The 27,048-nt window shown below is 37.3% G+C and overlaps 1 protein-coding gene across 2 annotated transcripts in view; it reads left to right on the top strand.

The window, feature by feature from the left end:
• Positions 1-27,048, top strand: part of Itga8 (integrin subunit alpha 8) — a 181,221-nt gene that overhangs the window by 20,226 nt on the left and 133,947 nt on the right. Inside the window, exons 3-10 of one of the 2 annotated variants that reach the window (XM_027405229.2) lie at positions 8,468-8,568; positions 10,784-10,907; positions 16,012-16,073; positions 17,587-17,632; positions 19,992-20,117; positions 21,056-21,100; positions 25,087-25,130; positions 26,434-26,490. In XM_027405229.2, the coding sequence (XP_027261030.1) occupies positions 8,468-8,568; positions 10,784-10,907; positions 16,012-16,073; positions 17,587-17,632; positions 19,992-20,117; positions 21,056-21,100; positions 25,087-25,130; positions 26,434-26,490 (605 nt within the window). The remainder of the gene's footprint in view (positions 1-8,467; positions 8,569-10,783; positions 10,908-16,011; positions 16,074-17,586; positions 17,633-19,991; positions 20,118-21,055; positions 21,101-25,086; positions 25,131-26,433; positions 26,491-27,048) is intronic. The other variant, XM_035441486.1, reaches the window with a different exon arrangement.

Raw genomic sequence — 27,048 nt, forward strand, 5'->3', positions numbered from 1 at the left:
TCTGACAGAAAAATTCTACCGTGTATATATGCACATCTTTACCAAAATTCTTCTGTTGATGGACAGTTAGGTTAGCTCTGTAACTTAGCTATTGTGAATCATGCTCCAGGGATGTACAAGTATCTTTGTGATGCATTGGCCTGTGGTTCTTTGGGTGAATACCTAGGAGTGGTACAAACTTGGTCCTATGATAAATGTATGTTCAGTTTTTGAAGGAACCCCTATTCCAATTTCCATAGTAACTGAATTAGTTTATATTCCCAACAACAGTGGTTTTCCTATTGAAGTTTTGCCTTCTGTGAATTGATTTAGGAGTTCCTTTATTTTAATTATATTGTTGCTTCTCTTAAAAAATCACACAGAATTTCATTATTTAATAGTCTCAGAAAACTTTAAATTAAATATAGTCAATTGCAAAGTATTTCGTGTCTTTGGACTTTGTTTCACCTGTCATTTATAATCTGTTAGAAAGTTACTAAGATGGAGTGGTCTCTTTCAATTTTGAGAAGTGGACAATACTCTGGGTACCTGGGGTAACCAGGTACCTTTCTTCTGCTTCAAAGGACATGAAGCCTCCCCTAAATGCTCTGCCTTGCCATTAGTGCAACAGTCAGGGCTGGATTTGGATTTGGGTAGGAACATAGAGCCCACTCTGCCTATGTTGATTAGGGAAGAAGTTAATACATCAGCTGAGAGACTTGTAAGCCCTGGGAAAGAGAGTAGCTTCCATGGATCAAGGAATCTAGAAGTGTGGGGATCATGTAACCTGATCTCAGCTGACCAAAGCACACCAGAGACATGGAGGTCAGGACAGCAGCTGGGAGTGGATAGACTGGCAAAACATCACATCTGCCACCACTGAATCCCATGAGTCTGCGTGCAGGCGCTGCCAGAAAGTGACAGGCTCCCCGTTTCCCTCTTCTTGTTCATCCTGAATCTTGTTCATAAGGAAGTCCTAGAAATGTGTTTTCCAGGTTTCAGTTCCTGCCATAAAAAGGAGAGACTGGAAGGGTGGAAAGGGTGATGAGTAGCAAGAGCTATTGTCTGGGGCTATTTTTTACTTAAGGTCAGATCAATTAAATCAAAGCCATCTTCCATGTATGTATGGAAGGCTCATTGGGCACCAGTATGTGGCAGATAGCATTATACCCAGGGTCGTGCCAACTGGCATGAAAGAATCTTGTTCTGAAAAGGAAGATGAGAAATTAGGAGAGATCACTTTCAGGACCAACCAAACGTGTAACTTAACTGAAATTCTGTGAAATTACAATGGGTGGGTTTTGTGTTTAGTTTGCAATGGAGGTTGACCCTAGAGCCTCACGTAAGCTAGGTAAAAGCTCTATCAGTGAATTCTATTCTCAGCTTTCTCTTTACATTTTATTTTGAGAAATTCTCACCAGGAGTGGTATCACGGGATCGCAAGGCAGCTGATTTCCACAGTGTCTGCACCATTTTACATCCCCACCAGGAATGTATGTGATCTTCATTTCCCCTGCATTCTTGACAGCATTTGTCATCTGTGTTCCTGATGACAGCCATCTGGCTAGTTGTGACATGAAATCTCAGCGCAGTTTAATTTGATTTTTTTTCTCATGGTTAAAGATGGAGAATTTGTTTTCAAATGCTCTTTGGCCATCTTTATTTTGCCTTTTAAGAGCTGTCTGCTCAGTCCATTAGATTATTTGTTGATCAAATTCGTTTTTCTCCTATGAAACAGAATTTTTGTTTTTGTTGGTCTAACTATTTCGAAATGTGTTGTTATTGTGTATGTAGATGATGTGCACATGTGGGCTCATGAGTGGAAGACGACAGTTCTAAGTTCTCTTGTCCTACTACTATGCTGATTCCAGGACTTGAGTGTAAAAACTCAGGCACCTTTCCCACTGAGCCATATCACCAGCCCCAAGCAGAATTTTTTTTAACAAAATAAAATATAATAAGACTAGCCAACAGAAAATAAAAGGCCTAACAGAAGACACCCATTCATTTATAGGTTTAGACACCTCATAAAAGTACTAAACTAAAAGCTGTAGTGTATATGCACAGAACCCGTGCACATCCATGTAGACCCTGTGACTCCTGCCTCAGTCTCTTTGAGTCCATATGGTCTTTGCTCAGTTGACTTAGAGATTCTTGTTCTGGTGTCCTCCATCCTCTGTCTCCCCAACTCCTTCTGCCTCCTCTTCTGCAGGGTTCCCTGAGCTCTGGGGGCAGATTTTGATGCAAATATCTCATTTAGAGCTGTGTGTTCCAAGTCTCTCTCTCTCTCTCTCTCTCTCTCTCTCTCTCTCTCTCTCTCTCTCTCTCTCGCATTTGGCATATGTGGGCCTCCATATCTGCTGCAGTAGGAAGCCTCTCTGATGATGGCTAATTAAGGCACCAATCTATGAGCTGCAGAATATCCTAGGGAGTCATTTTATTGTTCCTGTTTTTAAAAGACCAGTAGTATTTGGTTTTACCCTAGGTCTCTAGGCTATCTAGACTCTGGTTCTTGGTCACCCAGGCAGTGTCAGGTATGGGTTCCATCTCATGGAGTGGGCTTCAGACCTCAGTTGTTTACTCACACAAGGTTTGTGCTGCCATCGTCCCAGGACAGATTATACATCAAAGGTTTCGTGGTTGGGTTGGTGTTTACTTTTCTCTTTTGGTAGCCTGCAGAGTACCTTTCCGTGTCACAGACACTAGAACATGGGGGGAGGGTTCTATGCATGCACAAGCTCAATCTTTCCATGTTCAATGAGTTATATGGGTGTTGCCTTCTGCAACAGGGCCTAGCCATCAGTTTGTGGACCCAAACAGAATTTCTAAAAGATGACTTGTAGATGTTCAGGATCAGTGAAAGAATAACACACTCACATCAGAACAGATCAGGAGAAACTGAGACTGATGCAGTAGGAATTGTCTCTATTATGCTGCTTGGGTTGGAGATGGAATCAACAAAACTCATTCATTGGTATTCTTTGACTACAAAAAGCTTGTTTCCCCAAATAACCATAGTTTACTCTCTTAGTAAAGTTATCATTCAGCTCAACCTGTAGTAGTAAAAAAATACTCAGGAACCACCCAGACAGACTCACACCGTTCAGTCCCACAAAACAAAGCCAGGCTTGGAACTGGAATTATTTTCCTTATAATTTTCTTCCCTCCTCACAGAAGCCTGATTCTGTTAAGTCCTTTGGGGATCTCTTTTAACTATGAATGTTTGAGTTGCCTGTCTCCTTTTCCTGACTTTTCACTATGTTTGAAATTTCAAAGCCACTCCAGTACTTTCTCCCCATGCTTAATCAAAGCCACATTGGCAATCTTGTGAGGTGTCACATATTTTATTCCTGAGTCCCATAAATCACTAATAACAGCCGACTATGTTGTGTTTCTGTGAGTTCCTTTCCAATTCTTAGATGTAGGTTGACTTTCTGAGTTTCTAATAAGATGTTTTTAAAGAATTATGGACATTTGGTCAGATTGTTAGAAGATTCTGCTTAGTTTGACTGTCAATTCATAAATACCTTTCATGCCAACTCCTGCTTATGATCTTGGTGACTTTTGATCAGCTGCAAAGTGGCAGATCAGCTGCAAACAGAAGGATAGAGAACTCCCAAAGGTTGAACAAATCCCCAAAATCACTCAGTTAGTGGAGGCAAGATTCCTTGACTTTGAGTTTTTGGTCACCCATGCTGCCTAGACATAAATGGCAGTGTTTGGGAATTCCATTTCAGGCCTTATGCTGCAACATGCTGTAATTATTTGCCAGTTGTGTGCATTTGGGTGAAATTTTCCAGAACTCGACTTTTAAAAATACTCCAGAAACATCAAAGCTAGGATTTTTGAAAAGGAAATTCATGATTTTCTACTAGCATGTTACAATGTAAATTTTAGATTCAGATTGAATACATTATTCTTTTAAAAATGTCCGTAGTCAAAAGTAAACTCAGCTGAAGTCTTAATTAGGTGTTTATTTTGGCCTTACCTAATAGGAGTTAAAACTTCATTTTGTAATGTATTTATTTGAGAGGCAAGGAAGAAAAATAAAAATCTGCATGAGAGAAAACACATGCAGGTAAGATGGTTTAGGACAAATGTCCTTAGGAATTCCTTAGCTATTACTATAGAGCACCTTGGAATGGGGCAGATGAACTCACATGGCAAGTCAGTTGACCATGAACCAAGGGTGAAAGGAATGATTGCTGCTTTTGATTAGTACCTGAAGTGCGTTACACTTGGACTGACTTTCTCCTTATCTAGCCTCTGTCAGGCTGAAATCTAAAAAGGAAATGGAAGACTGTGGTAGTATGGACATGTGCTATTAAGTTAAAAGCCAAGCCCTGAGCATCCCTCCATGATGGTTTCTGATGCATGCTGAGACACTTAGTGCTCATCTGGCCAGAGAGAAGGGTGTTTGTTTTTAAGATTTATTTTTAGTATGCGATATATGTGTGTTTCCACATGAGTGTGTACCACCTGTGTGCATGGGTGTCCAAGGAATCCAGAAGACGATACTGGATCCCCTGAGACTGATGTCATAGGTAGTTGGTTGTGAGTGGCCCAAGTGGATGCTGGGAATTGGCTTCTTGTCCTCTGGAGGGGTAGCAAAGCATTCTTAATGACTGAGCGATCCCTCTAGCCCCACAGGAAGGTTCTTTCATGCTTTACTATTGAAAAAGATTTAGTGTTCTTCAAAGAAGTAACAATGATCTGGTGTCCTATTAGGAATAACTGACATGTACATCCAAGATGCTCAGAGCCCACGTTATGTGGAAGGCAGAGTTATTTCTGCAATATGAAATGTAAGAGAAAGCTTCCTAAGTTGTGAGGTATGTTGCACATATTTTCATGTTGTATGTGTATAGTGAAAGCCACACTCATGCAAGCTATTTTTTTAAGAGATGGGAATCAAACCTTGATCTGATGTACACTAAGCAAGCACTCTACAACTGAGCCATATTCCCAGCCTTAAAACTGTCTTGTAGCTTAGACTTAAAGAGATATTCCCAGAGTGTGTTACAATTAGTTTTCAAATATATTTAAATATATATATATATATTAAATATATTTATATATATGAGAGAGAACATGTATATATAGTACATAATGTGACACTATATATATATATATATATATATATATATTATAGAAAATCTAAATCAAACTACTTAATGTACCTACCAATGTGTTAGTTACTTGTATGTCACTGTGATAAAACACTGCGACCAGAAACAACTTTGGAAAGACAGTTTGTTTTGTCTCATTCTTCCAGAAGAGCAGAACCTATCATGATGGGGGTCTGTATAAGAGCAAGAACAGTAAATTAATTGACTGTTTTTCATCTACCCATAGGATACAAGGGTGGGGCAGGACTGGGAGTAGGCTGTAGCTATTAATCCTCAAAGCCTTCCTCCAGTGACCTTCCTTCTCTACCAAGAAGAAATGTACTTCTTGGTGTCCTATAACCTACCCAAACATTGCCACCATCTTGGAACCAAGTGTTCAAATACATAAGCCTAGGAGGGACATTTCTCATTCAATCAACAATGACCTAACATTATTAACGTTTTTCTATGGATAAGAACATTCAAACCCAATTCTTTTAGAATCGCCAATATATAATAAATCATTAAGAAAAAATCATTGGCGACATACCATATGACAAATCTTCAGCATGCCTCCTAGCAACAACTTGTCACACCTTTTAACCATGCCTCCTCAGTACCCTCTAACAAACATCATGTACTTCTGTAACTTTGATTTCTTTATATTCTACCCACAGTTGTGCTCATTCACTCTCTCTCTCTCTCTCTCTCTCTCTCTGTCTCTCTCTCTCTCTCTCTCTCTCTCTGTGTGTGTGTGTGTGTGTGTGTGTCTGACTAACATAATGTGCTTTCAAATAATAGCATTTTCTTCTTTTATCAGGTCAAATAATCTACTGTGTTTTTGCACCACATTTCTTATTCATTCATCTTATGGTGCACACTAAAGAGGACTTCATATCTTGGCTATTGTGAGTTATGCCATCATGAACCTGGAGTAGCTCATCAACATACACCTTTTGGGGGTATAGACATTAGGAGGGGGCTTCTGGATCATGTTGTAGTTCTATTTTTAGCTTTTAAGAGAACTTGCATATTATTTTCCATGGCTGGGGGACCAGTGTATATCCATACCTACCTGATATAAAGGTTTCTTTTCTTACATTCTCACAAGAATTTGCTTTAGTCTTTTTAGTAATACCTTTTTTCTCCCTTAGGTAAATTGATATTTCACTGTGGTATGAATTCTTATTTCCATGATGACTATATACTGAACACATTTTCATATACATGTTTGTCATTTTTATATCTTTTGAGAAATCTTTGTTCCATTTTTAATTGGCATTATTACTGGCTTGCTATTGATTTGTTTGAATTTCTTATATAGTTAAGATATTTACTTATTGCAAATATTTTCTTCAATACCATAGATGGTCTCTTCACTGTACTTTGATAAAATTCTATTGCATATTTTTGCTTTATTGCTTGTGCTGTTGGAGTCATGTCAAAAAAATCTTTGCTGAGATCAGTGCCATAATTTTTTTCCTCTAATTCTTCCTAGTAGTTTATAGTTGTAAGACATTTTGAGTGGGTTTTATATGTGGGTTTGTATGAGATAGGGGACTAATTTCTTTCTTCTGCATATATCTAGTTGTTTCAACCATTTATTTAGTAGCTATCTATTCTGTTGTATGTTCTTAATACCCTTGTTGAAGGTCAGCTAGATAAAGTGAAAATGTGTGAGTTCATCTATTCACTCTCTATCCTGTTCTATTGCTCCTTGTGCCTGTTGTAAATGCCAGTGTGATGGTATTTTGATTTCTATGATTATTCAGTGTATCATATTTTAAAATTAAGTATAGCAATGTCTCTAGGTTTGTTTAGTTTTTTATGATTACTTGGGCTTTGTAGGGATCTTCGTTATTCATTATGAAATTTTCTTTCTGTGAAGAACCTCATTAAAGTTTTCATAGGGATTACATCAAGTCTGTAATAATGTTGAGTATCATGTTCACTTTAACATTAAAAATTTTTCCAGCAAGGGCTATCTTTTCCACTGATTTTTGTCATCATCAGTTTTGTTTTCAATATTATATGGTTTTGACACACTAATATTTTACTTTTACTGCAAAGTTATTACATAAATTTTGATGTTATTGTGTTTTATTGTTTTCTTTAGTTCATTCACAGATAGTTCTTTCTTAGTTATAATGATGGTACTGGTGTTTTTGTAGATGTCAAGAGTCTCCCTATACAGCCCAAGCTGGTTTTGAAAGTTCTATGTAGCATAGGTTGCCTCAAATTCTCTTGCTTTAGGTTCCCCCAGAATTGGATTTTTAAGTTTGTGCCACCATAGTCAGTTCTGATTTCTTTCATTTTGTGTGTGTGTGTAGGTGTGTGTGTGTTGCTATAATATAACCCAGGGTTTTACATATTTAGAACAAGCACTTTTCATTTAGCTATATCCCCAGGCTGCTTCATTTTTCTTTGACAATTTTGTATCCTTCAGTTTTATCAATTTTTTAAAAAAATTTCAAGACAGAATTTCTCTGTGTAACAGTCCTTGCTGTACTGGAATTTGCTTTGTAGACAAGGCTGGCCTTTAACTTATAGTGATCTTTCTGCTTCTGCCTCCTGAATGCTGGGATTAAAGTTGTGTCCCACCACTGCCTGGCTCAAAACTTTATTTCTATTTTTCTTCTAGAGCAATTTAGTGTTTTCCACATATAAGACCATATTATCTGCATAGAGAATTATTTTTCTTCCTTTCTGATATAGATGTCCTTTCTTTTCTTGTCTTATAATGCTATACATTTCTAATATTTTGTTTGAATATATGTGGACAAGGTGGGGTCTTTGCAGATGGCTCAGCAGTTAAGAGCATTTTCTCCTTTTTCAGAGGGCCCAGGTTCAGTTTACAGCACCCACTTGGGGAAGCTCACAACTGCCTATAACTCCAGTTCCACGGACTCTGATGCCCTCCTCCAGCCTCTGTGGGTACTGTTCACACGTGTACACACAGACAAGCTGGCACACACACATATACATAAATAAACTAAAGGAGTGGGTATCCTTTCTTCTTTCTGATCCCAGATGTAAGCTTTTAACTTTACTCCATAGAGTATGGTATTAACTTGCGATATATGGCTTCTGTCATGTTCTTCCTGCCATCCCTAATATTGAGACTTTTGAACATGATACATTGCTGAACATTGGCAATGATGTGTCTACACATATAAAATGATTGCATGGGTTTCTTTTCTTCTAGGGTCTTTGACTTTGATATCAGGATAATTCTCCCCCTTGGAAATATTTGCCCCTCTTCCAACCTTTTAGACAAGTTGAGAAAGAGTGAGAAAAAAATGTAATGTATAAATTTATTGCTGTAATTTTCATTGGCTGCCATACTTGATAAACTATTTATCATTCATCATTCTTGTCAGACAACAGGAAAATAAGAGTTAATGGAACCAAAGAACCTATAGAGTTTAAATCAAATCAATGGTTTGGAGCAACAGTGAGAGCTCACAAAGGAAAAGTCGTGGTGAGTATGAATGGTTTGGGGAACTGTTTGCATCACACGATTTAATGTGCAACTTATGCAAACACTTTTCTAGAGGGATGTGCTGGTAGGCCTACGGGATGTTTAAAGAATAATAGTGTATAAGACCAGACAATTAATGAATAAAATTAAAGAAGCCATTTTTTAAAACTTTGCTCAAAGTTGTAAGAAATGAAGAGCCTTTTCCTAAAATTCCAGATATTTGTATACACTTTAAAATAACTAGGGAAGATGGAAAACTTAAAGCTACAAACTGATTGGGTAAACATCTTATTGTTCAAGATCAATTTAAATTGAACCATAGAAAAATAGGTCTATGGAAATGACTCTAGGGTTGTTTAAATGTTCATCTATTGTGGCATATTTTTTTTAGACCAGAAGGAAAGTTTTTCTTAATATTAAGACCTTTAAAAACCACCTGCTAACCAATGTTTCATTAGTAACTTTCATTAAACAATCCCACCTTTGGGTTGGGATCTCTCAGTTCAAAAATGCTATGACTTTGATATTATTCTCTTATTGTTGTAAAGAGGTATGTGTGTCTAAACTACTGAGAAATGAATTTTTAATATATCTAGAAGGTTTGGGGATTTTTGTATGAAAGGACTCAATGCTGTTGTTGGACACAGGTCATGAAAGAGGGTATAAATATATTTGTTTTTCTAGTTCTAATTCTGCCACATATTTTTCATTTTTGGTGGTAGACAAGTGCCTAAAAATACATTTAATAGTCAAAAGTGTAAAACCCAATGTGAATTGGCACATCTCCCAAATGGCTACTCTAGCTGTTCACTGAGATGTATAGACTTTGGATCTGGTTAATTTTGGTGTGTAATGTTTATTCCATTTGCAAGATGTTTCATACTAAAGTTTATATAACAGATTAATTAAAAGAAGATGAAACCAGATCATGCCATGAATGGAGCACACTTTTCTTATTATTGTTTAAATTAACTTTTGCTGGTAAACTCCTAATATTAAGCAAGTTAATTTGAAGGCTGTTCTCTCATTTCACTCTAATGTATTCCTTGAAATGGCATCACAAGGCATAGTTTAACAAGTATGGTTTTTATTTCACAAGAGTCCTAAAATAAGAACATGTAAGTCATCAAATAAGTATCTGATATGACAAATTACATACCATAAAATCAAAGATGTAGGAACTAATTCATAATAACCTGATATACAACCATGTTTCAACTTCTATCTAGAGGGCATGGATTTAATTTCATCCAGCACATATTTATTTATTAAGGATATTTCACATGCAAATCTCCATGTTTAGTGTGGCTAGCAGTTAAATAAATTCTAAGCAAGACTTTAATGTGTGAGTAAATGTTTGCATAGTATACATTCTTCTCAAAGTTTCTGCTCTATATTTTACCTGGCAGTAATCATGGAATGTTTTATTTACAACCTGAAGGATTTTTGCCATTTTAGAATTGAATATGTATTTATGGAATGACTAGCATAGTTCATCTCCCTTGTGAAGGTTATCTGTGGCCACTGGAGTTTATCAGAATACATTTCTCCAAAGCAAACAAAACCACAGTTTTGGGTTACTCCCCAGTGGTCACAATACCTTAGAAATGTGCACATATTGTGTGTGCTATTTGAGCTCTTGCTGATCTGCAACACTCTTTGACCTTCAGTTTCTCCATGAATAAAAACTGTTACATCTGAGCTGTGCCTACATAGCAGACACTAAAAATTCATAAGATGCAACTTCAGTGATAAACTAGACAGACCACAAAACAGATGTATAAACCTGCATGAATCTGCTGATTTGGAAGCCATTTTTAAAAATTAACAACCAGACAAAGGAAGTGGTGAGTTATTTCAGGACATAGTGTTAATTCATTCACTGTTTGAATGTTATTTGCTGTTACAGAGGCCCAATTTTTTTTAAGGAATGAATAGAAAATGTGAGTTTTTGGCTTTTAGGAAATAATTTTCTTTCATCAGTTTACTTTTTATTTAATTAAAATTCTATCATGGGATAGGATCATCCCTCTATGTATAGATTTAAAATGTTTTCAATGAATTAATATTAAAAATTATCTGGAGGCCAATTATTTCACTTAACAATCTAACATAATTACCTAAAACTTTTTGTTACATTAGTTAGCAATTCAAATCAAAGTATTGTCTAAGAAACCTACTTCAAAGCTGTATTTTTTGCCTTTGGTATCCACAGGCCTGTGCCCCTTTGTATCACTGGAGAACTCTTAAACCTAACCCAGCAAAGGACCCTGTTGGCACATGCTACGTAGCAATTCAGAATTTCAGCGCTTATGCTGAGCACTCTCCTTGCCGCAACAGTAAGTTGTTTTTATGTCTTGAAAGTAACATTTAGCTTAAAAGTCCCCAAGCCTGAGAGCTGTGATAGATGATATCCAAGTCTCAGAATTCTATTGTTCTATTCTACATTTATTTATGTCTTAATTAGCTTTATATGGCTGTGATAAGACTCCATGACCAACTTATAGAAGAAAAGAGTTTATTGGGACTTACAGTGTCAGAGAGGATGAGTCCATGACCATCAGCATGCATGAAGAAATGGTGTTGGAATAGTAGCTAAGAGATAACAACTGAACCTCAAGTAGGAGGCAGAGAGAATGAGAGGTCTAACTGGGAATGCTTTGGTTTGAAACATCAAAGCCTGCTTCCAGTGGTATAACTCCTCCAATAAGGCCACACTTCCTAATCCTTCCAAAACAGTTCCACCAACTGGATACAAAACATTCAAATATATGAGCCTATGGGAGCCATTCTATGTATAGAAGTCGGACAATAAAAGGTTGGTTCTCTCCACTATGTGCGTCTTAGGGCTAGAACTCCGGTCATCAGCCTTGGTAATACACACCCACATGTGAACTGTGTTGCCGGCTCTTCTGTATCTAAAAGTCAACTTTAGATAGTCTTTGGTAGAATAATTGTGGCCCTTAGTTGGCAATTTCTGTTGAAAATCCCCACTCTGTGTCCCATAAGGTGCTGACTTGCCACCCTACTTGTTTATGGAAATAGTATCAGTTAGGATGATAGGACTGGAATCATTTCTGGCTGCAGCATTGCATAGAAACCATTTGTTTCTAATGGTTGTTGCTTTGTTTGGCAGCTGTGTACTTTCTATCTGCATACTATACTTTCTGCTTAAAATGTTGACTCCCCTTAAGTCTCAAAAGACTCTGTCCACTTAGAGTTCAAATCTCATTTAGCTGTCCTAGGGTTCTCCCAGGACAGTACCCTTTCTGTCTCTTATGTTGGCTTGTAACTAGCTATGTAGACCAGGCTGACCTCAAATTGCATATTCTCCTGTCTCAGCCTCCCAAGTGCTGTAAACAAGCACACACCACAACACCAGTGAGATGTATCCTTTAAAGCAAACATCTGAGTGCAGCCGTGGGGGCGCTGATGTTGAATTACTCTGGGAAGTCATGACTGATAGTTTGGTTACCAATTATCTGCTTGGAATTCTCTTGTATACTTCTCTATTTTTCTAAGTTTTTGGTAAATCATTGTGAAATTTGGAAAAGCAAAAAAGGAACTTCCTATTATTATTCTTCTAATTACTGGGAATTACTGTAGAGAGGAAAATGTCACTACAAAGAATATTAGAGTGACTTATTTTAGAATACTAATTTTTCAAAGAATCAGTCTGAAGTTATTAGAGATTGTCCTAAAGAACTACAAATAAAATTTTCCTCTTTGCATACTTTTTCTTATTTTGATTCAAGATCAACTTGGGTAAGACAGTAAGCAAATATCAGAATAAAGAGTTAATAAAGAAGTCACTGGAGTTTATATCTCCAAACCAAATGTGAATTTTTTAAACCCAAGAGTTTTTTGTGAGGGTTTTGGCAGGAAACAGAGTATGGTTCCTAGGTGTGAGCTGGATTAATGGTCTGACATTGAATGCATTGTCTTAAAGTGAAAGTTTTTTGTCGAGAATGCGACTCAATTATTCATTTAACACTTGTTTACTGAACACATTGGCACCAACTATTCTGTATGTAGGGAGTCAGTGTGTCCAAGAAGTAGAGAAAACAAACCAATAGTGTCCAAAGAATGGGCATTCAAGTAGGAAAGAGAGGGCAAAACCAAAATAAACAAACATAATACAATATCAAGTAGGAAAATGTTAAATAAATAATCAGGTCTATAAATCAATGGAAAAGGTGAGGGACCTGAGTCTGGAGGAACAGGAAGGACGGAGACTCTTCAGAAAGGGTACTAGGAAAGGTTTTCCAGCAGAGGACTTTGGGAATGGGAAAGGAGGAAGTATCAACATTAGTAACAGCTGGGAAGTGGCCATAATCTACAACAGATAAGAGGCCAGTATTATTTCACTAAAGAGATCCAATGCTTGACTTCTCATCAATGCTAACATCTGTGTGTATCCTATTCCTCAGGGTTCGCTGGAGGTGTTTCCTCACAGCCGAAAACCATGGCATCCTTCACACACCCATTGGCCCTCTTGACAGAATCTGGCTATCATGAAGTTCACTTGTGAAACTTGTCACTATGTTTCATTCTGTCCTTATACTTCATGTCCTTGTGACCTGAGAGCCTGGGCTATGTCGTCGCCCACAGAATCTCAACTTGTGTGGTGCCTGTTACAGCATGAGCTTGGACTATCTTCTAAAACTATCCATTATAGTATCCAAGAATTTTGAGCTCTCTGGGCACATAATCATGCCTGTTTCTTTATTCTCCGTTTTTCCCAGGTAGAAATATGGGAGCCAATATGAAATGGAGCTTAGGTGGAACTGTGGAGTAGCGTATTCGGCATTATTTGGCTCTAGGGAACACCAACACTTTTCATATACTTACACTTCCTCCCCTTCAAATCACTCGAGGAGCTGGCTTCCTGTCATGACTGAGAAGCTCACAGTCCACTAACACAAAGCCAGCTTGTTCATGAGCATATGGCCAATATCACAGAGAGGGAATATCAGCAATATCCTTTTCAAAAGAGAACTGAAAGAAGTGTCTTACATTACTCCTACAGCACAGATCCAGGGGGCACCATGAGCAGTGTGGGCGGCAGCCTGCTCATTTATCTGAATAGCATGCCTTCTGCTCTCATGACCGTTCATAATTCAGGTGAGGGCGGGTCTCATAGACCTTCAGTTTCACCACAGCAGTTCACCGTTAGCAGAGAAAGAACATGAACAGCACATGTCCCTGGGTTTCTGAGTTTATACTGGGACAAAATGCTTAGAGACACCTTGAGGCTCCAGGAAAAAAGACTCCTTTGGGTCTCATAAATTATAATTCAATGAGAAAAGGGAAATAGACTTGCTGAGCAAAGAACACATACTTTTCTCTAATTGCCACTCAAACAAACACTGGAAGTTGATTATTTTCTCAATGATTTATTTTCAGTTGGAGATTTAAAAAAAAATGTCAGTGTTCCGTTAAAGTAAAGAATTGCCAGGTTTCTTCCCTTCCGAATGATTTACAATATTAAAAGTAAAGAACCAATTTCAAAAGTAGATTTAAAAGAAGGCTTTTGTGTTTATAAATCATTCCTTAAATATAATCAATACCATCTACATGGGTTTACATAGACTACATCATATATTCATGTATATTTCTGGATGGGTAGAAATTTTATACCATTGGACTTATAGAAAATCAGAACCTCATAAATTGAGGTTATATAGATGGGATTTTGGGGGACTTTATAAAATTCATAACCATCAAACTTAATATTCAGTTGTAAAGGAGAGAATGAATTTTGTGAAAGGTATCAGTGATTTGTATCAGGTAACAAAGTATTTTAAGCACAAGGGAGTAAGATTACTTGTAGTGATACGTGCCTGTAATTCCAAGACTAGGAGGTAGAGGCCGGAAGATTGGGAGTTCAAGGCCATTCTCTGCTACATGGTAGGCTCCAGGGCAGCCTGGGCTGCATGAGACTCTGTCTCAACAAACAAACAAATAGGACAAAAGGAATGTCTGCACAGAACTGGTAGGAGAAAAGAGAACTATGTTCTAGTTGGAAGAAAGAAAATGGATAATGTTCTAGAAAGTCAGAAGGACCAGGTGCATTTTAGAGATATTCTGGAACAGGGGCATGCCCAGCCTATTAGAATTTCCTATAGAGATGTTCACTCCCCTCACACTGTAGTATTGCTTGAATGATATCCTCAGTTAGAAATGTGTAATCATTAGCATGCTCTTATCTAACTACATAATAACTGAGGTTACCCTCTACTTAACTACAGTTTGACTATAATTCAAGTGTGATAGAAGATACAGGGTCTCTTTCAAAGTACAGATTATAGGGAGTAAATTTGTGATCTTAATGTCCTACAGAGTTCAATAACAATATCCTTGGAGTCTATATACTCATTAAAAAGCCTATAGTTTTTTGTCAGGCGTTGGTGGCACATGCCTTTAATCCCAGCACTTAGGAGGCAGAGGCAGGAGGATCTCTGTGAGTTCGAGGCCAGCCTGGTCTCCAGAGCGAGTGCCAGGATAGGCTCCAAAGCTACACAGAGAAACCCTGTCTCGAAAAACCAAAAAAAAAAAAAAAAAAAAAAAAGCCTATAATTTTAAAAAATGATCCCACTGGGTCTTTAGTTAGTAGAGAGAATACAAACAACCCACCATTGAAGGGTTTCTCTTCTGAGAATATTAGCATTGCAATGCCCCTGTAAGATTACTAGAATCAGAAATACAATCACAATATAATAATTTAAAATCGTGTTCCTATTAAAGACCATAAAATGAAAATAAGACTTGGAGATGTAACTGAGTTGGTATAGTACTCGAGTAGCAGTCATGGTTTGGTCCTAGCACTGCATCAATTGGCTGGAGTAGTTGACACCTGTAATTCCAGCACTCGGGAGGTAGTGGCAGGAGGTTCAGAAGTGCACTCTCATTTTCAGTTACATAGAGAGTTCGAGGCCTGTCTGTACATGAAGAATGAAAAGGAAATCTTTACCAGTTTCTCTGAAGGAAGCATGAACTCAGGTGATAGTCACAAGTTGTCACTGTAGAAATGGCAGATACATCAGGAATGGGCAAAGGAGACATTACTGCCACATGGACATTTTGGGACACAATCAGAAGATGGAGGTTTTATTTTGGAAGTAACATGAGTGTACACCTCAACATAAACCCACACTTTGATATGTTTCCCAGCTGGAGCATGGCTTGTGTGTCCCGTGCTCAATAGACCTAATATCATAACCCCCTCAAATTGATCACCATGCTGCATAAATATCATATTCAGGATCACAAAATAGATGGAAACACACTTAATATCACCTGAAATACATTTTAAAAATAAAATGCAATTTAATTTCTTTGATTCAGTGGTATATGAGGAAAACAAAAATAATCTGCATTGCTTATTAAAATATTTCTCAGAAATGATGACCTTATAGTGGTTATGTGTTCTGATGATTCCAGGCAATGCTGATCCTGAAGGCCAAGGGTACTGCCAAGCAGGCTTTAGTCTGGACTTCTATAAGGTAAATCTTTTGGTCTCTCAGTATCTGATATGATGAGTTTTCTCATCACTGCCGCTACTATTTTATTTTCTGTTTTTCATCCCCATACCCACCCCTCAAACAATAATAGCCAGAGAAGCTTTGGGAGCATATCATGTCTGGCAGCTTCTCCATGAGTATTTTTTTGTTCCCCCCTATTCAGTCTTTATTTCTATTTAAATATATCTATGGTAATAGTATGGAAAGACATCCAGGAGGAAGGGACTCATCCTTCCCACTCCCAGCATTCATCATTTTGAATGCAAATCTCAAAAACTTATTTCTCAAAAGATCACAAGAATCTATAAATCGGTCACTTTATCACTTAGCTGTAATTGGCTGCTTTGATTTAATATTCATATTAAAATTTATACATCCATAAAAAAGCAGAGAGCATTTGATAAACATATGAAGGGGAAAAGATTCTATGCTTTGAAAATTAGCACAGGGAAATTCCATAAACATATGCTCTGTTTTACTATTGGCACATTGCATTTTTCTATGATTGCTTGCTTTGATATTTTTCCACTACAAGTTACAGACTGAAGCTAGAGAATAGGGCTGCTCACATTTGCTAATCTGATTTCTCTTTTGAAAAGAGGTGGGTTTGCAGATTTAAAAAAAAACTATTTTACATTTATTTATTTACTTATTGGAGAAAAGTATCTTTTAGAGTGTGCGGGAGCTCAGAAGACAAATCTGGGGACTCAGTTCTGTCCTTCTACCATGTGAGTTTCAAGAATCAAATTAAACATGCCAGGATGGCTGAGCATTCTAAGATGCTACACTCAGGTCACAGTCTTCCCCGGAGATGTGGGTTGGAATCCCACTTCTAACAATACTTCCTTTGGCTGGGTGGTGGTGGTGTACGCCTTTAATCCCAGCACTTGGGAGGCAGAGGCAGCCAGATCTCTGTAAGTTCGAGGCCAGCCTGGTCTACAGAGTGAGTTCCAGGACAACCTCCAAAGCAATACAGAGAAACCCTGTCTCGAAAAAAAATCAAATTAAGATTGTCAGAATTGATGACAAGTGGCTTTACCCTAAAGCCATCTTGCTATAGATATATTTTTAAAGTAGACATTATTGTTGCCTTGAAAACAATTGAGATTAAGTTTTTGGGTTTTTGTCACCAAGATTTTCAAAGGACTATGCCCATTAAGCTGCAAACTTCATGTACAGGCCTTGCTCAGTTACGACTGTGACAGCCACCTCTCTCAAATTTATGTGTTCTCAAGGGAGCAAGGTCAACATGCCTGAGTCAAATTAAAATTATTTAACATAACACACTAAATAATTAAAAGCAAAAAAAAAAAAGGAGAGAGAAGAAAACAACCCCCAGGGCTTAGGTATGAGGGAAGTGAGGTTCAAAGTCTTTAAGAAAGCATGGTTTTACGATGAACAAACTGTTGGAGCCCTGCTTGTTAGCAGTGACTCAGCACCCTTTAAAATACTTGGCTTCTTGTCCACATGTTCCCTGGATGCTTCTGTTTTGCAGAATGGAGACCTTATAGTGGGAGGACCTGGAAGCTTTTATTGGCAAGGTATGTTTGTATCAGAGGAAAAGCATGTGTGTCGTTACTAACACAGGAAAGCAGAAGCAGCAACTGTTGGCCTTTCCTAGTGGCACGATAAACCCCTGCTCACACTTTCTTGATTGAAGCATTCTTGCAATATGCACTTTGTTGTGCAAACGATGTTTCTAAAGTGTTATCCAGTCTACCACTCATTGCTCTACCAAGAATTTACTGAGGTTATGCCAGGCTTTGTTTTAGATGCTGGAGACACTGGACTAAAAAGACAGACAGAAGGCTTGTTGGAGCTAGGCTAGCACTCACTGACTGGCCTAGAGTCAGGATCTCTCATTGAACATCTAGCAGGTCACTTGAAATCCTAATCCAGTCTGCATGCATGGGGTGTACATGCACACATGAATATATATAGTCCCCACACACACACACACACACACACACACACACACACACACACACACACACACACACACACACACACACGCATACACATACACACAAAAAATTAGGCTAGAAAGTTGTATTTATGACTAATTTGTAAATGGCATTACTATTAAACTTTATTGACATAAAAAATCACAAACATCAAATAGTATTTCATTGTCTTAAAATTATTTTGCAAGTTTAAAAAATACATCCTATGTCAGAGACAGATGTAAACTGAAAATTATTTTGATGTACATAAATAATTTTCTTCTAATATTGGTTAATTAATTGGTTAATTGATCCCTTCATTTAAAGTGGAAAAATATCTCACATGAATTAGTAGTCTTGTAAGCATACAGAAAAACTCATCTGAGATACAGAATTTAAAATCCTACAGATGAGCCAGGCAGTGGTAGTGCACACCTTTAATCCCAACACTTGGGAAGCAGAGACAGGCAGATCTCTGTGAGTTCAAGGCCAGCCTAGTCTACAGAATGAGTTCCAAGACAGGCTCCAAAGCAATACAGAGAAACCCTGTCTCATAAAACCGAAAAAAAATAATTCTATAGATGTTAAGATGTTGGTAGACCTAGCTAACAAAAACAAGAAATTGTCAGGATGAGGGAGAAAGGAAGGGGAACACTTTGAGCTGAAAGTCAGAGAGAACTGCCACCTCTACCTTCCTCATAAGTTCTTGTGTAAATTTCATTGTCTTGATATCAAAGCAGTCATTCATTTCTATTACTTAGAAATATTTACAACCTGATTTGACAGGATTTTAGTCTTTTCTTGGACTTCAAAACCCCAAAGACTGAGAATTCTTAAAGAATAATGTAACTTGAAATTAGAAGTCAAGTACCATGTTTTCAAAAGCATTTTTCCCACCTTGTCTCAAATAGCATGAGATGACATTTTTGCCTTAGATGTGCACATTGAACATTTGAATGCATAGACTTTTCCATATGATGATGTGTTTTAGACATTTATGTGTTCCAATACAATCATATTTCAAGAGTTCTAAAAGTGACTTTGGGAGAAATGAGCCAACATTCTTATCAATGTTGGTGCCCATGAATTTCTTTTTTGGTGTGTGAAATTTTAGATCTCATTGGACACAGCTTCTTCCTACTATCATAATTTAATGTTTTCTCCATATAGTTTTACAATAAATGTAAATGGCTTAAAGATTTATTAGCTCCTCCCTTTAACTTAGCTGAGATCTTTACAATCTGTCAAGTAAGTGAGTTCCACATATATTCTTTGCATGAAAACAAAATTCCTTATTGGAATGAAAAGGAGACTTTAGTTGTATAGCCACTAGCAAACTATGTGACCTTGCAGAACAGCATCCAGTTCTTTGAGAACAAGACATTTATATATGACTGGTTAATGTTAAATTTCCTCTTTGCTTGAACAGTATTGTTTTGTTTTGTTGTTGTTTGTTTTTGAGACAAGGCCTCATGTAGCTCTGCCTGAGCACAAACCACTGTGTAGCTCAGGATAATCTTGATCTTCTGATCCTTCTGCCTCTACTTCCAAAGTGCTGGGATTAGAGACATGCATCTCCCTGCTCTGTTTTATATTGAACTGATGCTGAACCAGGTCTTCCTGCATGCTAGATAGGCAGTCTATGAAATGAACTCCTTACTCAACTCTAGAATACAAATTTAAATGTAAATTTCACTTGCAAGTGTCCTTGTTCCTTCATACTTTTATCATTTGAAGGCAGAGAGTGGTTATACAGTAAAAGTACAGGAAGAGTGGATAAAACACTGCCATTTATCTCTGGCCTCCTTCTAGATTGGAAAGTTCTACCCAGTCAGTTTTAACTAACCTCTGTCAGTTCTTGGGGGAGGTAGGGAAGGATGCTCAGGAGTGTGTGGTGTGGTTCCCTACCCGTCCCCTTGCATCCATTCAGTTGGTGTATTAATTTGTTCAAACACAGGTCAGGTGATCACTGTCAGTATAGCAGATATCATTGCAAACTACTCATTCAAGGATATTCTAAGAAAACTGGCCGGAGAAAAGCAGACCGATGTGGCTCCAGCTTCCTACGATGACAGCTACCTTGGTAAGACCATTGCTCCAGATATTTTCTCAAAAGGCAAGCAAATTAAATGTACATGAAATACTTGGTCCTGACTTATCTGATGTTGCCTGACTGACATCTTTTAAAAGCTTTCTTTCTTATTATTCTGAGTAGATCTTTACATTTTCTTTTTCACCACAACTTGTTTGTTTTTCCAGATATAATATAAACTGTACATAATTTGAATGCTCTTTAACATTCTCTTCTGAAAGATTACTGGTAGAAGACATTTGTATTAGCAGGACTTCTGCTCATGCTATGGGACAACATGATAGCAGGCCTTTCCAGTTTCAACAAAATCAAAATGAATCTTTCTAGATGCAAGACTGTTCTCAAATTGTGTCATGTACAAACCACATGATATCCTTTTAATATTACTGTTACTCACGTTTGGTGTCCAACCAATTTTGATTGCTTTATACATTGAAAAAATAAATCATGGTTTTGTTTTTTCGATGTATTGGAGCCTTGCTTTTGAGCTCAATAACATTTGTGGGCCACAATCATGAAAGGAATTAAGAAGTAGTTCAGATAATGATCAACGGCAAAACCTGAACACAAAGGCTGTCTCATTGGAATTGTGCTTGATGGTGATGAGTTTGAAGCTATCAGAACACAGCAGCTGCCATTCCCACTTAAAGGGTTAGGAACCATGCTCTGAAGACTCATCTAAGAATCTGACTTTTTATTGTTTGTGTATTTATTTGAGATCAGTGTGGCAGATCTTCTTTATAGCTGGGAATTGGTCTGAGAATGTTCATATTGCTGTGATTATTTTTCCCACTTAGTAAACCCTTAATTTGTTAGACGTTTGTAGATGTTCTGGAATAAAATAGTACCATGATAGCACTTTTATGATTTTCTAAAAATAACTCATTTCTTGTCAAATGAAATTTGTTTGTTTCTTTTCTTTAATATAGGCTATTCAGTTGCAGCTGGAGAATTCACTGGGGACTCTCAGCAAGGTGAGAGACATTGTTACACTTAAGTTATCTTAAAAGCATGAAGGAATGCTAAGCGATATAAGAAGTCTTATTGTAAATGTGATTTATTTTCTTTGGTACACAAAAATTTATATAAATAGAATGTATATATCTATGTGGGTGGTAACATTTTATAGAAAATGTATACACATTGGCACAGTATTTCATTTCAAAGAATATCATAAGAATTCATTCTAATTAAGCAACTAAAATTGAGGGCAGATACCCAAGGTTATGAATGAAAACTGTACAGATGGTTGAGTGACTTAGACAATAGCACAATAGACCTGAGTGATAAATCAAGATCTCTTTCTTCTCTAATGTATAACAGCATGTATCACAGGTGTCCTTCTCCACTTGACTCCAACCCAACATGCTAATGTTGTTTCCCTTTCTCTTTTAGACATGACCATTCCCAAATAAGAGAGTAATAATGACAGAGAATAGTAAAATCCCTGTTCTCATAGACATCCTTCATTGTTTATCCTGTTTCCAAACCTCCGGTCCTGTATCCATCTCTGTCTCTCCACAGTATTTGAATTTTTTAGGCCAGTTTTCAAATGTCATTTCCTCAAATCTTTATTTAGTTTCCTTCTATAAATGCCTGTGTCATCTCTTTTTCCTGGTCTTCTAAGTTCTTTGACACCAATTCACTTGTTGCAGACTTTTTCTGTTCCTACTATGTGCTAGGATCTGTTGAGTGCTGAGTGTGCAGAAGTAAACAAATTGTCCTTAATCTCAGAGATTACCCTATACTGGGTCTGAACACCTTTCTAAAACTGTGATTCCTATTAGTGATTAATATTAAGCATAGAGTAAACAACTTTGGAGATGAGGTACCACAAAATAGGACCTTGAAGAATAAGAGGTGTTAGACAAGGGAGCGATTTTACAAGCTAAGTTGTATGAAAGATTGGTGTAGTTAAGAAATACATCAGCCTGGCCAGACTTTCATACTTTGATGGTTACTGGGATTGGGTTAGAGGAAGGGATGCTGGACCAGCTTGCACCGGGTTATGGGTCATAAAGTTCTAAAATGAGAGGAGAGAAATAATAGAAAATTTAAGCAAAGCAGCAAATACAATCTAAAACAAAACAAAAACAAAAAGAAGGAAACCACACTGGTTGTTTCATGTAAATTTGCTTGGGAAGAATAACGTGATATATAGTATTTTTATGTTCACATCTGGCTTCTTGAGTGTAAGATCTATGTCTCATTGCTATTTGTCTTGATTCTAAAGACTAGACAACAAAGACTAATAAAGACTAATAAATAGAGTAAGAATTTGAATCCATTTTAAGTTCTGACTTGACTGACAGTATTTTTTTAGGGTAACACAACCTCTCTGATTCTCATTTGCTTATATCTGAATAGCATTAGCTCTATGGAACCTGAACTATCATTTTGAATATTGCATGAAAAATGCATGTTACATTCAAGACAAAACAGGAACTTTTACTGAGCTAGTAATATTTATTTAATGGGTCAACTGCCAATTGGTATTTGCCACTTCCATCTTCTTTCATATCAATATTAACTATTTTCCCTATTGTATGACATTGACTAATGCAAAGATGTTCAAGCACAAATAAAATATTGCTATGTTTATGAATCATAACAGATCTTTTAATAGTTTCAAATTCACATGCACACAAATAAAAATTCACTACAAATGTTTTTTGCAGTTTGGTAAAAGTTCAAAATAGTCAGATTTCTAAAAAAGAATACTTTTCTTTAAGTAAAAGCTAATTCTGAATCAACCTCTCTTTCCACTACTTTTCTTTTCAAGTTATGTTCACATTCCAGTTGCTTGAATGTAAGATCATGTCTTACTGTTATTTATCTACATTGTAAAGAGTAGACAATACTTTGATCACAAAGACTCATACAATAAATAACTTGATGGTAAGAATTGGAGTCAATTTCAAATTCTGACTTGAAAAAGCAGTTTATTATTCTGGGTATAGCGGAGCACGCCTTTAACCCCAGAATTTGGAAGACAGAGGCAGGTGGCTCTCTACCTGTTCAATGCCATCATCTGCATAGGGAGTTCCAGGATAGCCAGCTACACAGAGAGATCCTGCCTCAAAAATAAATAAATACAGTATTTTTAGTAACAAAAGACATGGGCTTTTTATCCAGACCTCTGGCTTTCAACCCTTCACTGCTATTAGTCTTAAGATCTGAGACAAATTATCTAATGTCTTGGCATCTCTTTCCTAATTTCTAAAATATAGGTGATAATAATAATATTCTTTATTTCATAGGATATTTGAGTATATGTGCTGCTGAAGAGAGCATTTCATAGGGTATTTGAAAGGATTAAACCATGTAATCCTACATATTGATAACACAGTACAATGATTAGCTATAGGATTCAGTAGATTAGAGGACAAATCTGAATAATATTTAAATAAGTTTTTAATAAGTCTAATCTTTCAACTACTGGCTTACTAGCTTAACAAATGGAATTGTAAAGCATGCTAAATGGTTTTCTTCTATAGCATGGCATTAGGTTCCTATAGCTTTCCACAATAACACTCAGTTCCCACCTAAAGAAACAGGTGAGGTTTATAACCACTCAAGTGACTAACAGTAACCTTCATTGGATTTCAGAAATATCTAGGAACCTCATTCAGACTTTATTCAAGCTGAGAATTTGTAAAACAAAGGCACTGTCAATGAAATCTCATATGGTTCACTAGGCCATTGAGAATCTATGGCCATACATGCTGGTTATCAATAAAGACAAGTGGGGAAGCTCCATGAAAGGGGATATAAAGGACTAGAAGATGGTTCAGTGAGCAAAGTGCCTGCTGCACGAGTGAAGACCTGAGTTCAGATCCCCAACACCCATGTAAAAGGCCAGGTGCATCAGCAGCACCTGTAATTCCAGCACAGAGTCTGAGATGGGGCTCTTTGGGGCTCAGTGACCAAGGTCTAAGTGAAATGGTAATAAGCTCTAGGTTCAGTGAGGAACTCTGTCTCCGAAAACTAAAATGAAAAATAATAGAGGACTATACTGGATACCAACCTTTGACTTCCAAACACATACTGGTGGGTGCACACACACACACACACACACACACACACACACACACGCACACACACACCAAGACAAAGAAGAATGAGGAGAAGAAAAATAATAATTTTATGAACTCTAAATGTGGATTCTTAGCTCAGAATCCTTGGCCTGCTGATTGATCCATGGATGGGCTTCATCATAATTGAACCTCTTAGGATGTACCTTTGTGACAGTGAAAAAGATGTCCCCATTGTAGAAGTTAGTGAAGCCTCAGTGATGTTTAGCTTTAAATCACACAGAGACCTGCAAAGACAGGAGAATGTTCTAAATTACCAGATTGTCTGGTATGCAAATTGTAACAGCTCAAAGTGTGACTTTTGCTTGTTTGTTTTTTGTCATCTGTAAAGGAACATCAGGAAGAAAGCAACTGCAAATCCTGATTTCCAGCTTGTAACCCTCTACATATCCGTTTACAAGGCACCATATTTACCCTCTACATCACTCATTTACAAGGCACCATTATCTTCCCACTTGACTGCTAAATAGCTTTAAATATTTTGGGAGCTGAAAAGATGACTCAGTTGGTAAAGAGCAACTCATGCAAGCATGAGGACCTGCACTTGATCCTGAGAACTCATCTGAAATAAACAATGTGGTGGCTTGTGCTTATAATTCCAGAGTTGAGGAGGCAGAAGCAGGCAGATCTCTATGGCTCACTAGCCAGACAGGACAGCCAAAATAATTTCATAAACATCAAGTCCCAGTGAGAGACCTTGTCTCAAAAATACAAGGTAGATGTTTCCTGAGGAAAAAACACCCAAGGTTCTACTCTGGCCTTTTGGCACCTGCATACATGTGCAACCCAATACACATGAATACACATATATAAGCACACTAATTAATTAATGTGGTCCCTCTCTAAATGACTTTTCTAATCCCCAGAATTGGTTGCTGGAATCCCAAGAGGAGCACAGAACTTTGGATATGTGAGTACCAAGATATATTTCAAATATGTTCGGTAAGCACTGAAGTGTTTTTTTACCATGTGACTTTAATCCATTTTAAATATCCTGTGTGCTATTTCCCTACTCATCACACTGGGAAGTAAATGCAACTATATTAGTTGCATGGTTTCTGGGGATCCATGTGAAACAAAAATGTGGGGTACATTTTTTATTGCAAAGAGTAATATCTGTATTTTCTCCTTCCACAAAGGCTACCCCAAAAGTGAACTTTTCTCTAAGTCCCTAACTCATTCCTCTACCAAGTTATTTGAAAATAAGTACACATTCTGAAGTGTCGGATTTGAGATGGGTAATATTTAAGCACATCATAACTGGTTACCATGAAGTTAGAAAAAGATACACAGAAAGAAACCACACACAAAAAAAGGGCTTACAGGATGAGGGAGATAGCTTGGTTGGATAAGTGTTTACCATGGAAGCACGAGGACCTAAATTTGATCCTCAGAGTCCATGTAAAGAAGTCAGACATAGTAATTCCAGCATTAGGGAGGTAGAGACAGGATGACCCTTAGAGCTTGCTGGATAGTCTGCTTAGCTCAACTGGAAAGCCTCAGGCCAAAGGGAGATCCTGTCTCAAGGAACTAGGTAGATGTCTCCCAAGGAATGGCATTTGATGGTGACCTCTGGCTTCCACATGCACGTGCAAAAATGTTGAACTGCACCCACATAAACATGTATGCAGCTACACAAAGATTTAAGATGGGCATGGTGGTGCTACTATCCTACTACTCAAGAGGTTGATAAGTCAGAAGAATCCAGAGTCAGAAGTCAAGCTAGAACTACACACTAAGTTACAAGTCAGCTTATGCTGTAAGTGAATCCCTGTATCAAAAAACAAAATAAAGTACAATCTAGTACAAATATAATGTGTATGTTTGGATTTGGCTAAATAGAATTAAAGATGACATTTTTCTATGTGGCTAGCATTTACAAAGCTTATTTTCCTAAAGAGTCATTTATCAGTCCTTATAATAGCACAAGCACAGACATTTGTTTAGAACAAAATCATGATCAAACAAATTAATTGAACAACATGCTAACTGCTGCCTGTATCCTTGCATTTAATTATCCCGTTTTAGAGTTACAAGCATGTTCAATTACCTTTTTGTAAGATCATTTTTGGGAGCTTACAATTTTGTAAGTATTACATATGGCTAACTAACTATTACGCTTCATAAGAATTTTAAATGATTTAAGTTTCAATTGTCTAAAAATAGCTTCTCTGATTCTGTCAAGTGATTCTGTCTCACTGTTGCAATTTCAGGTCTCCATCATTAATTCCACAGATATGACCTTCATTCAGAATTTTACTGGTGAGCAGGTAAAGACATTTTGGAAGTTGTTGTCTTGAGACAGAGCCTCATTCAAATTATCTTGAAACTCACTGTGTAGCCCTATTTGGTCTTGAATTCATGACAGTTTCCTGCCTCACCCTGCCCAGCACTGGGATTACAAATGTGCACAATTATACCCAGCCTAAAGGAAATATGTTTTAATGCAAACCAACTAATGTTCACATCATGTAGTCATTCATTCAGAAAACAAGGTACACTGGATGCAATGGTGAACCTAGTCAGTCCCAGCACTCAAGCAGCTGTGTGAGAAAGGAACAAGATGGGGCAGTTGATTCGGCTTCAGATAGTGATTATTGGTTTGAAGAAAATGAAATAGAATTATATAATATGGTAGGGGTTGTACAAAGGCTGGAAGCCTCTACAGCAGAAATGCCTCACACAAAGCCAGTAGCAGAGAATGTGAAGGCTTTTACACAGGAACTAGCTGGGCAAGTCTGAGGCTTCAAAAGACTGCAGTGGCTATAAGCAAGAAAGAAACAAGTCAGAACTGAGGGTTCTGGTAAAAGGTGTGACACCTCCAACAA

The sequence above is a fragment of the Cricetulus griseus genome, chromosome 3 (genome assembly GCF_003668045.3).
Source record: "Cricetulus griseus strain 17A/GY chromosome 3, alternate assembly CriGri-PICRH-1.0, whole genome shotgun sequence".
Taxonomy (NCBI): Eukaryota; Metazoa; Chordata; class Mammalia; order Rodentia; family Cricetidae; genus Cricetulus; species Cricetulus griseus.